The 15216-nt window shown below is 39.9% G+C and overlaps 1 protein-coding gene across 8 annotated transcripts in view; it reads right to left on the bottom strand.

The window, feature by feature from the left end:
- Positions 1–15216, bottom strand: part of nfixb (nuclear factor I/Xb) — a 511053-nt gene that overhangs the window by 291916 nt on the left and 203921 nt on the right. For 7 of the 8 annotated variants that reach the window (XM_062037120.1, XM_062037119.1, XM_062037121.1 and 4 more), the window contains one exon: positions 12708–13239. In XM_062037120.1, the coding sequence (XP_061893104.1) occupies positions 12708–13239 (532 nt within the window). Of the gene's footprint in view, positions 1–8926; positions 10119–12707; positions 13240–15216 lie in introns of those variants that run through there. The other variant, XM_062037125.1, reaches the window with a different exon arrangement.

Below are 15216 nucleotides of genomic sequence, written 5' to 3'. Positions count from 1 at the left end.
ATCTCTACATCCGCGGTTCCCAACCACCGGTCCGTGACGCATTTGCTACCGGGCCGCACAGAGACATAAAATAATTCAGAACCGACCACATGTTCTCCAACTTAACTTTGGCCGGTCCTACCAATAAGCTTGTTCATAGTTGTATTATACAACTCCTGATACGCTGTCGCCATTTGCTATCAATAAACATATACAATGTAAATCAGGGGTGTCCAAACTTTTTCCACTGAGGGCCGTACACGGAAAAATTTAAGCATGCGGCGGCCATTTTGATATTTTTCATTTTCAAACCTTAACAAAATATATGGATTTTTTTTTTTAAACCTTTAGGGCTCCCGGGTACTATAAAGAGTCTCAGTCATTAAACTGTTAAAAATAAGTCAAATTATTATTATTATTTTTTATTTAACGCTTACAGTACATCTCTATATCAACTTGAGGTTGATATAAAGTAAAAAAAAAAAAAAAAGGTTTTCTGTCAAAGACAACTTTGTTTTTTATAGTAAAACTGAAATTGTATTTAATATTTTTGAGTAATCATTGTGAAAAGTTAAATAAAATCCTACTAAATATATTTGGGATCCAAAACGTCCCCCACTCATAAAGTGATACATTTTTATTAGTTTTTTTTTTACTTTTAACACTTAAATTACGAGATCAACTTCAGATATATCTGTCGATTTTACGTTTTAACTATTATTTTGTTTGTTTTTTGCTCTTTTGTCAAATAAAACTTTGATGTTTTTATATGGCAACCACACAATATATGCAATATTTTTTCCACATAAAACATTTTAAAGTGATATTTTTTAAGTAATAATCAGTGTTTCCCACACATTCATTTATTTGTGGCGGCCCGCCACGAAAGAATTACGTCCGCAAAAAATAAAAAAATATTTGTTTTATTTTTTTGTCCTATCTAGCTTCTCAGGCAAATCATATAGTTGATGTAGATGCCCATATAGGCTGTTCAGATTTACTTTACAAAATCTTGTTGCCTTATTTGTATTTGACCACTACTGTTTTCTGTTTATTTGTTACTGACTGTGGCAGGACACCTCTGCCTCTGTTTCACTTTATGTTGCTGGTAAATAATATGGTTGTAGTAGTAGGCTAAAGTTAAATTATTTAGTATGCACTAATCAAAGGGGCAGAGCTTTAAGAGACATTTTAGCTTTTATATTTTATAAGATATATTTTTTGTAAGAACCACAATTAATAAATATATTTCAGTGAATAACTTATTGTTCAAATCTGTATATAAATATGTACATAAAGTGTTGTAATTATATTGTAAAATGGATGGATGGACGTTTAAAACAAAATTGTTATTATTAATTAGTAAGTATACATTTTTTGAGCCTTTTTAGAGAAAATCATATCATTGTAGTAAATTATGCAAATTACTTGATGATGTGATGTGACCACGCCCATAGCCACGCCCCCACCGCCACAGATATCTTGGCAGTTTATGGGAAACACTGATAATTCATTATAACATAGATTTTTAGTGTTTTTTTTTTTTTTAGCAATGGCAAAAAAAAGAAAAATAAACAAAGACAAAAGAAAAAAAACAGCCTGCATGGCAGCTTTGTGTCAACATTGCAACTTTTTCTTGTTAGATTTCACCTCATTCCACTTTTTTAAAATGTTTTTTAAAATTTTTGCAATATTATCAATTTTTGCAGAATGTGTGGCGGGCCGGTAAACAATTAGCTGCGGGCCGCAAATGGCCCCCGGGCCGCACTTTGGACACCCCTGATTTAAATGTATCAGCAATCAGCGCACCTGGGACTGATGAAGGCGAGCGGTATAAAGACCAGCGGACCCGAGGATCCTGCGCCAGAACGTAGTTTACTCTCTGTAGTAAGCATCCCGTCTGTGGCTTCCCTCCCGCATACTTGATCTCTCTCTGTGGCTTCCCAGTTCCTGTGTCTTATGTCCCTTGTGTTTTCCCGCAGTGCTTCCAATGTCTCCCGTGATCGAGCTTCCCTTTGGACTTTGGACTGCCTCCCTCGATCCTCGACCCCTGCTTGGACACGGACCCTTTTGACGCCTGGCTATACCCCCCGACAACCTGTCTGTCTCACGGACACTCGAGCCTGCCTTTTCCCCTTCAGGACTTCCGCCTCTCTCGCTCAACACTCCCGGTAACACACTCATTAATTCCGACACATAGTCTCACACCATACACCCCTTTTTGATTTGTCACACTCCATTCTCTAGTTCAGTGTTTTTCAAACTTTTTTGAGCCAAGGCACATTTTTCTCATTAAAAAAATCCGGAGGCACACCACCAGCAGAAAACGTTAAAAAATGAAACTCCACCAGGTCGTGCCTTATTTTGAGTTTGTTGGTGTTTTCCTGTGTGTAGTGTTTTAGTGCTTGTCTTGCGCTGTTATTTTGGTGGCCCTTCCTGTTTTGTTGGTGTTTTCCTGTAGCAGTTTTATGTCTTCCTTTGAGCGCTATTCCGCACACCTGGTTTGTGTTAGCAAGCAAGACTATTTACATTGTTGCTATCCTTCTTTGTGTGGACATTGTTGATTGTCATGTCAAGAACGGATGTACTTTGTGGACGCTGTAAGTTTTTGCTGTCGTCCAGCATTCTGTTTCTGTTTACTTTGTAGCCAGTTCAGTTTTACTTTCGTATTGCATAGCCATTGCCTTTCCCTTTCCCAACGATTACTTTGAGAAACATTATGATCCAGGACCTTATATTTTTGAGCCCGAACACAAAGAGGCTGAGGAATACGTTTTAGAAAGCTGACTGCTACCTGAATGCAGCTTTATTGTGACTTTAGCATCTGCAGCATAGCTAGGTGCTAAACATACATACTAACCATAATAAAACAAACACTTACTGTAATATTTCCACTCTCGCTTGCATGCAGACCGATGGGACGCTCACATAATACCGTTTAGATGAAGAATCAATCTCACGAAGGGTTAAAAAAATTGCTGCAACGAGTGTCTTTTTGTGTCTTTTTCACCGCCTCGGGGATGTGAAAGTGGACCAGCCTGTCGGTCCATGGCCACATTTGTCTACTGCCAGGTGAGAGATGTATAATTATAATCTAGAATTTACTTTTTACAAGTTTGAGACGAAGCAGAAACAGCCGCCGGCTTATAGTGTGTCAACAATAAACTGGCATTATCTCACTGCTATCAATGCGCCGCTAAAATAGTCCATCTGCGTTAGCACTTACAATAACAATATCAGTCATACTTGGTTCATTTTCAGGTCACGACATGTGAATGGAGTATCGTTGGCGCTTTCTGGAAGTTTTTAGAGGGTACAACGAGCTCAACAGAGGACCCTCTATCTGTTGACTCAATTCTTAGCTATTTATTTACCATTTAGAATCCATAAAAAAGCCAAGCATATGTGTTCTTGTCTTACATAAAATGATATATGAATAATGTATTCCCAGTATGACTGATCTAATAATATGGTCAGAGTGCAGAAGCGTTACTCCAGTCACGTAGAATCCACGGAAATTACAGAAGGTTTTCGGGGCTGAATATTGATGTTTAGACGGCATTTTCACATACTTTGCGGATTGTAAACACAATCGGATATGGTTTAATGGGTACAATGAACATACTTGCCAACCCTCCCGATTTTCCCGGTAGACTCCCGAATTTCAGTGCTCCTCCTGAAAATCTCCCGGGGCAACCATTCTCCCGAATTTCTCCCGATTTCCACCCGGACAACAATATTGGGGTCGTGCCTTAGAGGCACTGCCTTTAGCGTCCTCTACAACCTGTCGACACATCCGCTTTTCCTCCATACAAACAGCGTGCCGGCCAAGTCACATAATATATGCGGCTTTTATACACACATAAGTGAATGCAAAGCATACTTGATCAACACCCATACGGGTCACACTGAGGGTGGACGTATAAACAACTTTAACACTGTTACAAATATGCACCACACTGTGAACCCACACCAAACAAGAATGACAAACACATTTCGGGAGAACATCCACACCGTAACACAACAGAACAAATACCCAGAACCCCTTGCAGACGGTATTTTCACATACTTTGCGGATTGTAAATACAATCGGATATGGTTTAATGACTACAATGAACATACTTGCCAACCCTCCCGATTTTACTGGGAGACTCCCGAATTTCAGTGCTCCTCCCGAAAATCTCCCGGGGCAACCATTCTCCCGAATTTCTCCCGATTTCCACCCGAACAACAATATTGGGGGCGTGCCTTAAAGGCACTGCCTTTAGTGAAGTGTGAAGTGAATTATAATTATGGAGCGCTTTTCTCTAGTGACTCAAAGCACTTTTACATAGTGAAACCCAATATCTAAGTTACATTTAAACCAGTGTGGGTGGCACTGGGAGCAGGTGGGTAAAGTGTCTTGCCCAAGGACACAACGGAAGTGACTAGAATGGCGGAAGTGGGGATCGAACCTGGAACCCTCAAGTTGCTGGCACAGCCACTCTACCAACCGAGCTATACCGCCCCTTTGGCGTCCTCTACAACCTGTCGACACATCCGCTTTTCCTCCATACAAACAGCGTGCCGGCCCTGTCACATAATATATGCAGCTTTTATACACACATAAGTGAATGCAAGGCATGCTTGATCAACAGCCATACAGGTCACACTGAGGGTGTACCGTATAAACAACTTTACCACTGTTACAAATATGCGCCACACTGTGAACCCACACCAAACAAGAATGACAAACACATTTCGGGAGAACATCCACACCGTAACACAACATAAACACAACAGAACAAATACCCAGAACCCCTTGCAGACGGTATTTTCACATACTTTGCGGATTGTAAATACAATCGGATATGGTTTAATGGGTACAATGAACATACTTGCCAACCCTCCCGATTTTCCCGGGACACTCCCGAATTTCAGTGCCCCTCCCGAAAATCTCCCGGGGAAACCATTCTCCTGAATTTCTCCCGATTTCCACCCGGACAACAACATTGGGGGCGTGCCTTAAAGGCACTGCCTTTAGCGTCCTCTACAACCTGTCGACACACCCGCTTTTCCTCCATACAAACAGCGTGCCGGCCAAGTGACATAATATACGCAGCTTTTATACACACATAAGTGAATGCAAGGCATACTTGATCAACAGCCATACAGGTCACACTGAGGGTGGCCGTTAGGGGTTCAAACAACTAATCGATTAAAATCGATTATAAAAATAGTTGGCGATTAATTTAGTCATCGATTCGTTGGATCTATGCTATGCGCATGCGCAGAGGCAATTTTTATTTTTTTATAAACCTTTATTCATAAACTGCAACATGCACAAACAGCTGAGAAACAATAAACAAAATAAGTATGGTGCCAGTATGCTGTTTTTTTTTCAATAAAATACTGGAAAGGATAGAAATGTAGTTTGTCTCTTTTATCCGATTATTAATCGATTAATCAAAGTAATAATCGACAGATTAATCGATTATCAAATGAATCGTTAGTTGCAGCCCTAGTAGCCGTATAAACAACTTTAACACTGTTACAAATATGCGCCACACTGTGAACCCACACCAAACAAGAATGACAAACACATTTCGGGAGAACATCCGCACTGTAACACAACATAAACACAACACAACAAATACCCAGAACTCCTTGCAGCACTAACTCTTCCGGGACGCTACAATATACACCCCCCGCTACTACCAAACCCCCCCCCCCCCGCCCCCATCTCCCGAATTCGGAGGTCTCAAGGTTGGCAAGTGTGACAATGAAACACAAATAAACATATGAAGTCAACTTGTTTTTCCACTCTAAAAATGTAACACTAACCGCCGGGTGTTTTAACGGCGCTTAATCATTAATACCGTCCCCTTTCTCAATAGTATCTCGATACAAAAACGTGTGGAAATTGAACACTAACAGCCAGCTTAGTCGGGAGCTTCTTGATTTGCCGAAAGAGACGAGGATTGGCTGAGATGTGCAGACAAAGTTGCAACTTGTGAAGCTCGATTGACTTAGTGCCATCGCAATATCCCCAAAATCACGGAGGGGCCAGCATAATAAACAGAAGGACTAAAAAGAGGGAGTATCTGCTGTTCTGTCAATCACGCCACTTGAAAAGAGAGCCGCCCCCGCAGCTGGCGACATTGACATCAGTGGGCCAAGAGCGCCGAGCCGCTTGCGGGGGGTGGGGGGTATGTTCTGAGACGGCTGCGGTCCAATCATCAGGCCTGGCAACTGATAGCTTCCGCAGAGACACTGACTCCCTGGAACGGAGAGGCTAAGAATAAAAGTGTAAAAGTGCTGTGCTAAAGGTTAGGATGGACACATGCTTATCTTAGCACAATACCTCCTTTTGACACAACTCTAGTTGGAGTCACTTTCTGCACTAGTTGTTTTGCAAGGTGCTTATGGAAGAAAGTCTACAGAGGATTTTTTTTTAGACCTTTAACATCAAAACTGTAGCCGCCATTATGATGTGCAGTGCTGTTTTTAAATGACCGTAAGTCTTGAACTACAGAAAGTGTTTCAATGGTTGAAATCTGCGCTTTTGAGTGTTATACGAGTTATCACGGTAATCTACGTCACAGCAGCTCGGACCAGGAACAAAGCAGAGTGGGCGGTCAGTCCCAAACGCATGTGTCAGGAACAGATGCGGAAGCTATTTTCTACAACAAAGTTCTGCATAAAAGTGATAATATATCATATTGTAGGTGTTTATTACCCTTTGCATTCATATTTTGCTGTTTGTTACATTTTTGTTGTGTTTTGCTTGATTGTAAAAGATGTCTATGGAGGAGCGATGTTCATAAGTTGTTAATATTCAGTGTTTTATTGTTGATACTTAATTTTGGGTGTCCCATTCAGTAAAAAACTGTAAAATTCCATTACATTTTTTTGAGGTGGTCTGTTTTTAGAATTCTATCGGACAATGTGACTTTGGTATTAGTGTTCCTGAAAAAAAAGGACCCAAACACACATACTGTACAGCAGATTTCTACAACAAAGTTCTGCATAAAATTTTTACGACAAATGTCTGCATAAAAGTGGTAATATATCACATTGTAGGTGTTTATTACTCTTTGCATTCATATTTTGCTGTTTGTTACATTTTTGTTGTGTTTTGCTTGATTGTAAAAGATACCTATGGAGGAGCGGTGTTCATATGTTGTTAATATTTAGTGTTTTATTGTTTATACCGTATTTTTCGGACTATAAGTCGCTCCGGAGTATAAGTCGCACCGGCCGAAAATGCATAATAAAGAAGGAAAAAAACATATATAAGTCACACTGGAGTATAAGTCGCATTTTTGGGGGAAATGTATTTGCTAAAACCCAACACCAAGAATAGACATTTGAAAGGCAATTTAAAATAAATAAAGAATAGTGAACAACAGGCTGAATAAGTGTACGTTATATGAGGCATAAATAACCAACTGAGAACGTGCCTGGTATGTTAACGTAACATATTATGGTAAGAGTCATTCAAATAACTATAACATATAGAACATGCTATACGTTTACCAAACAATCTGTCACTCCTAATCGCTAAATCCCATGAAATCTTATACGTCTAGTCTCTTACGTGAATGAGCTAAATAATATTATTTGATATTTTACGGTAATGTGCTAGTAATTTCACACATAAGTCTCTCCTGAGTATAAGTCGCACCCTCGGCCAAAATATGAAAAAACTGTGACTTATAGTCTGAAAAATACGGTAGTTAATGTTGTAAATCCCACTTTCTTTATTTTAATGTACATTTTGGGTGTCCCATTCAGCAAAAAATTGTAAAATTCCATTCCGTTTTTCTGAGGTGGTCTGTTTTTAGAATTCTGTCGGACATTGTGACTTTTGCTATTAGTGTTCCTGAAAAAAAGGGACCCCAACACATACTGTACAGCACATTTTTACAACAAATTTCTGCATAAGTGATAATATATCATACTGTAGGTGTTTATTACTCTTTGCATTCATATTTTGCTGTTTGTTACATTTTTGTTGTGTTTTGCTTGATTGTAAAAGATGTCTGTGGAGGAGCAATGTTCATATGTTGTTAATATTCAGTGTTTTATTGTTCATAGTTAATATTGTAAATCCCACTTTCTTTATTTTCATGTACATTTTGGGTGTCCCATTCAGTAAAAACACATAAAATTCCCTTTCGTTTTTTTGAGGTGGTCTATTTTTAGAATTCCATCGGACATTGTGACTTTTGGTATTAGTGTTCCTGAAAAAAAGGGACCCAAAAACACATACTGTACAGCAGATTTCTACAAAAAAGTTATGAATAAAAGTGAGTCATATTGTAGGTGTTTATTACCCTTTGCATTCATATTTTGCTGTTTGTTACATTTTTGTTGTGTTTTGCTTGATTGTAAAAGATGCTTATGAAGGAGCGATGTTCATATGTTGTTAATATTCAGTGTTTTATTGTTCATAGTTGATATTGTAAATCCCACTTTCTTCATTTTAATGTACATTTTGGGTGTCCCATTTAGTAAAAAAAAAATTAAAATTCCATTCCGTTTTTTTGAGGTTGTCTGTTTTTAGAATTCTGTCGGACATTGTGACTTTGGTATTAGTGTTCCTGAAAAAAGGGACCCAAACACACATACTGTACAGCAGATTTCTACAACAAAGTTCTGCATAAAAGTGATAATATATCATATTGTATGTGTTTATTACCCTTTGCATTCATATTTTGCTGTTTGTTACATTTTTGTTGTGTTTTGCTTGATTGTAAAAGATGCCTATGAAGGAGCGATGTTCATATGTTGTTAATATTCAGTGTTTTATTGTTCATAGTTAACATTGTAAATCCCACTTTCTTTATTTTCATGTACATTTTGGGTGTCCCATTCAGTAAAAACATAAAATTCCCTTTCGTTTTTTTGAGGTGGTCTATTTTCAGAATTCCATCGGACATTGTGACTTTTGGTATTAGTGTTCCTGAAAAAAAGGGACCCAAACACACATACTGTACAGCAGATTTTTACAACACATTTCTGCATAAAAGTGATAATATATCATATTGTAGGTGTTTATTACCCTTTGCATTCATATTTTGCTGTTTGTTACATTTTTGTTGTGTTTTGCTTGATTGTAAAAGATGTCTATGGAGGAGCAATGTTGATATGTTGTTAATATTCAGTGTTTTATTGTTCATAGTTAATATTATAAATCCCATTTTCTTTATTTTGATGTACATTATGGGTGACCCATTGAGTAAAAACATGTAAAATTCCATTTCGTTTTTTTGAGGTGGTCTGCTTTTAGAATTCTATTGGACATTGTGACTTTTGGTATTAGTGTTCCTGAAAAAAAGGGACCCAAAAACACATACTGTACAGCATATTTTTACAACAAAGTTATGTGTAAAAGTGATAATATATCATATTGTAGGTGTTTATTACCCTTTGCATTCATATTTTGCTGTTTGTTACATTTTTGTTGTGTTTTGCTGGATTGTAAAAGATATCTATGGAGGAGCGATGTTCATATGTTGTTAATATTCAGTGTTTTATTGTTCATAGTTAATATTGTAAATCCCACTTTCTTCATTTTAATGTACATTTTGGGTGTCCCATTCAGTAAAAAACTGTAAAATTCCATTCCGTTTTTTTGAGGTGGTCTGTTTTTAGGACATTGTGGCTATGCTATTAGTGTTCCTGAAATAAAGGGACCCAAATACACATACTGTACAGCACATTTTTACAGCTAAAAGTGTGTATATATCATTTGTACACACATAAACATTGACCCCCCCAGACACATTTTTTTCCCTCAATGTGGCCCCCGAGTCAAAATATTTGCCCAGCTCTGCCTTGTAGTGTTGCCGGCAACACAAAAAGGATGCAACAATGCTTACTTCTGAATGAACAAATGTCATCGGGGCATGCTATACCAGCGGCACGCACGGGGGTCCGACTGGCTGCCGGGTTCTGGCACCGGGTAAATACAGGCTTCCACTCCGAGGGGCACCAGGCTGCGCCGGGAGCTAATCTGAGCCGCAGTTCGCCACAGCACATTGTGGAACAGGAAGGGGCGCTCGCGGAGGCCCGGCAAACTCAAGCGGCGTTACACACTGGGCTGAAAGGAGCCTGGCATGGGGTTCCCCATCACAGAGGAAGGTTGCACCTCCCTGCCAAGCAGAGAATTAACAACTGCGGGCCAGTCAGCAGTAAATGAGAGCAATGTTATTATGATAACAAAAGGCAAGGGGGCTGTGCATCTGCGTGTGTATATCATATAAATATTGACCTCTATGTGCAAATGATTGAATATTCTATTGGACATGATCAATTAATGTGATGCAAAATAGTATTTACTGTATGTGTAGATTGCAATCATTTTAAAGTCAATAATATTATTCTTTGCAAGACCCCCCAAAAAATAAATACAATTGATATCTAACAAGCAGTTATGTTGTATTTCTGTATGTCTGTCAATAATTCTGCTTTTTTTTTTTTTTTTGCAATATTTGTGAGTATATGTTTTATATGATATTAATGTTAGTCATTCTCCAGTGTGGACGCCTAAAAGGTGGCTTTTCCCCACAATCCTCATTGCCATGCCATGGTATTGCCAATATTGCTGTGTGTGTGTGTGTGTGTGTGTGCGTGCGTGCGTGCGTGTGTGCGTGCGTGCGTGCGTGCGTGCGTGTGTGCGTGCGTGCGTGTGTGTGTGTGTTTTTCCTCTTTTTCAAAAAATCCACTTTGTACTGCAATTTGCCTGTGCATAAAAAGTGCTATATAATTAAAGTTGGGTTGATATACATTGCTTGTTATATCACCATAATGTAATATTACATCATATGTTTAAATAATATTTAGGGCTGCAACAACTAATCGATTAAATCAATTAAAATCGATTATAAAAATAGTTGGCGATTAATTTAGTCATTGATTCGTTGGATCTATGCTATGCGCATGCGCAGAGGCAATTTTTTTGTAATTTATTTCTATTTATTTATTTTTTATAAACCTTTATTTATAAACTGCAACATGCACAAACAGCTGAGAAACAATAATCAAAATAAGTATGGTGCCAGTATGCTGTTTTTTTTCAATAAAATACTGGAAAGGATAGGAATGTAGTTTGTCTCTTGTATCCGATTATTAATCGAAGTAATAATCGACATATTAATCGATTATCAAATTAATCGTTAGTTGCAGCCCTAATAATATTATTGTACTAACATTAGGGCTGTCAAAATTAACGAGTTAACTCATGCGATTAATCACAAATTAATCACGCAACCTATTTTGACCGAACATATACGGTCAGTGGTCAGGTCAATGCGAATAAATGACGTGAATTTAAGTATAAACATCCATGACATTTTGACCATAAAATGGCATTTGTGTCCAAATATTGTGGGTTTTTTTTTAAGACAATTTAAATGAGTAATAACCTGTGATTAATCATGATTAATCCAAAAACCAAGTGTGATTAACCTGATTAAAAAGGAATAATTTGACAGCATTAGTTAATATGTTATGTGTAGGGCTGCAACAACTAATCGATTAAATCGATAATAAAAATAGTTGGCGATTAATTTAGTCATCGATTCGTTGGATCTGTTATGCGCATGCGCAGAGGCAATTTTTTTTAATTTTAAAATTTTTTTTTTTATTTTATTTTATTTTTTTATTTTTTTATAAACCTTTATTTATAAACTGCAACATGTACAAACAGCTGAGAAACAATAATCACAATAAGTATGGTGCCAGTATGCTGTTTTTTTTTTCAAAAAAATACTGGAAAGGATAGAAATGTAGTTTGTCCCTTTTATCCGATTATTAATCGATTAATCGAAGTAATAATCGACAGATTAATCGATTATCAATCTAATCGTTAGTTGCAGCCCTAGTTATGTGCATTGATTTGTTCAAATCGCCAACTAAAAAAAGAGAGTTATAATAATTTCCTAGCATCATAATAATGTGCTTACAGTAAAAATCCTGCAGAAGGTATGGCCTTTGAGTACTTCACAATTGACTAGTAAATATAAAGATATTTTTAGAAATGATCCTGATAAAGAACTGCTTTACGTGCGTGTGTGTGTGCGTGCGTGCGTGTGCTGGCTTTTAGAGGAAAGAAAGCTGAGCTGGATGCATTCAGGCTGAGGCTGCAGGCAGACAGACTCTCGCTGCCTCCTAAACTACCTGGGATCAGGCCAGCTGTCACAACACACACACACATACACACACACACACATACACACACACACACACACGTATGCACGAAAAAAAAAAGAAAAAAGAAAGCACATCAGACTGCTACCGATACACAACAATCTCATAAAAACATTCACATGGATTACAGACATGACATACTGCTACACACACACACACACACACACACACACACACACACACACACACACACACACACACACACACACACACACACACACACACACACACACACACACACACACACACACACACACACACACACACACACACACACACACACCGTGCGCGCGTGGACAAACAGGTCTGCAGATGCTCATGTTTACAGACGGTGCTGGGAAACACGCACATTTGGATTTAGACAAATTTGCGGGCAAATACGTGAACAAATGTACCAATGCAAACACGTCTCGAGGTAAACACGGCTTTTAATCCTCGCCGTCCAACCCTCGGAAAAAAGACATTTTTCTGAAGATTCCGCAGGACGGAGCGGTTCATTGTCGTCAGGAAGAGAGGAGGGTGTGAGCACGTACCTGGTGTGTGGACAAAGTAGGCCAGGTAGAGGTCCAGCTCCTTGACCGTCACTCCGATGTGGTGCGGCTGGACGCACAGGCCGTGGTTGGAGCACTGGGGCGACTTGACCAGCCGCTCCCCGTCCGTGCTCTCCAACGGGCTGCCCTTGAAGAGGATGACCATCACCAGGTCCAGCCGCCACACCTTGTCGGCCTGGCGGAGGCAGTCGATGCGGCGGATCTTGCCTTTCTGGTCGGGGTTGGACAGCACGCAGCACGGCGGCTTCTTCCCCGTGATGGTGAGCACAAAGTCCTCGCGAAACTCGGGCCGGATGTCCTTGCGGAGCTTGGCCAGGAGGCGCGAGGCCCACTTCTGCTTGATCTCGGGCTTCTCGCCCAGCAGCTCGTCCTTCACCGCGCGCTCCTCGTCCTTGGTCATCCTCTTCTCGTGCTTCTTGAAGTACTTGCGCTTACGGGCCTGCAGGTTGAACCAGGTGTAGGAGAAGGCACGGACATGGGGGAGGAGGGCCTCGATGAAGGGATGAAATTCATCCTGTAGGAACAGGAAGAAAAAAGGTTAGATTATTATTTTATTTATTTTTTTAATAAATTGGGTTGGAATTTGGAATTAGTGTGCTATGAGAGCTAACATCATCTGCAGTTGACATTTGTGGCAAAAACACCAAAAAATGCATTACTTTTTTTTTTTTTGAGAGCCAGCATCCCCTGCAGTAGACATTTGTGGCAAAAACACCAAAAAATGCATTACTTTTTTTTTTTTTTTTTGAGAGCCAGCATCCCCTGCAGTAGACATTTGTGGCAAAAACACCAAAAAATGCATTACTTTTTTTTTTAAAAATGTTATTGTTTGAGAGCCAGCATCCCCTGCAGTAGACATTTGTGGCAAAAACACCAAAAAATGCATTACTTTTTTTTTGTTTTTGTTTTTGTTTTTTTGAGAGCCAGCATCCCCTGCAGTAGACATTTGTGGCAAAACACCAAAAAATGCATGCCTTTTTTTTTCCTTTTTTTTTTTTTGAGAGCCAGCATCCCCTGCAGTAGACATTTTGTGGGAAAAACTACAATTAAATGCATGACGGTTAAATTTAAATAATACAATTTAAATTCTCCATTAAATGAATAATAAGAACAGTAAATACAACAAAATAAATGGAAAAGCAGAGCCGGTGCGTACATATATATATATATATATATATATATTTTCCAGTAAAAGAGAAGTTACAGTATTCTGCTGTACCATAATACCTTCACTACATATCTCTGGGCAACAAAGCCCAGATCTCGCCATAGCGCTCCCGTGCCAGGGTTGCCACACACCGGTCGCTCACCATCGCCAAGCCTTTCCGCCACAAGACCACTGTTGAAATGTGCCGCTAAAAGATCAGCCATACCACTTCCTGTCTGCGCTATCATGCAAAAAATAAAAAAGGGAGCTCCACAAGCAGACTCACATTTCCACAACACACTGAAAGCAGACAGAACAGCGCACGGCTAGAAGAAGACAGACGGCCTGGTAGTTACCATTTTGCACTCTCATCATAAATTTGGCACAGCGTTAAAAGTGAGGGGGAAAAAAAAAATTGTCCGCGCTCCCAAATGTAAAGCAAGTGCTGGTTTGGCAAAGAGTGGAGAATTAATGGCGGGAGAGAAAAAAAATTGGAGGGGATGTCAAAAATAATTAGCGTTTAAAATTTGGAAAAGAAAAAAATCTGGAAAAAATTCAGGTTTTACCGCAATAATTTGGCAAAAAATATTGTCCGGTAAAAATAGAATATTCAAGAGTATTGAGGTGTGTGTGGGAGGGGGGGGGGGGGGTTAAAAAGAAAAAAGAACGGCGATGATTCACTTAAAAATTAAATCATCCGTTGTGCATCCCGACCAAAAAAAAAAAACTTGAATACAAAATCCTTGGCAAGGAGTAAATTGGTGGTGGTTCTGATCCCAGGGCCTGGTGCAAGGCTCACACACACACACACACACACACACACATGCACAGAGAGGCAGGCGGGGGGGGTGGCGGCACAGGATAGAGGTGGGGTGGAGGGGGGGGATAGAGAGCCGAATCAATGTTGGACGAGCGCATACGACCGCTGGCAAAGCCGACTGCAGCTTCTTTTTTCCCCCCTTTTCTCTCCAACTCTCTCTCTTTCTCTTTCTGTTCTCCCCGTCGCCGTCGCTCGTCCTCGCCGCGCTCTTTCCCCGACCATTGCTTGAGCCTCTGCCAGCGCGAGTAAGGCCCACCTATTTGGCAACGCCGCGCCTGGAAGCCCAGCCAATACGTTAGCTTCAAGAGCTGGAAAAGGGGAGGGGAGAGATAGAGAGAGTCGGAGGAGCAGGAGGGGGGGTGAGGAAGAGGAGGAGGAGGAGGAGGAGGAGGAGGAAGGGTCGGTGGCGTGGGGGGGGTGGGATAGGAGATTGTGCAGCCTTGTCCGACGCCACGCAATTCCCCAAATTGACAAGTTCCACTCTGACACGGAGACAAAGTTCAGGGGAGTAAGTCGACCCTCGT

Source organism: Entelurus aequoreus, linkage group LG25, assembly GCF_033978785.1.
Source record: "Entelurus aequoreus isolate RoL-2023_Sb linkage group LG25, RoL_Eaeq_v1.1, whole genome shotgun sequence".
NCBI lineage: Eukaryota > Metazoa > Chordata > Actinopteri > Syngnathiformes > Syngnathidae > Entelurus > Entelurus aequoreus.
The sequence above is the reverse complement of the archived record's forward strand: the minus strand, read 5'-3'. Positions and strand labels throughout refer to the sequence as shown.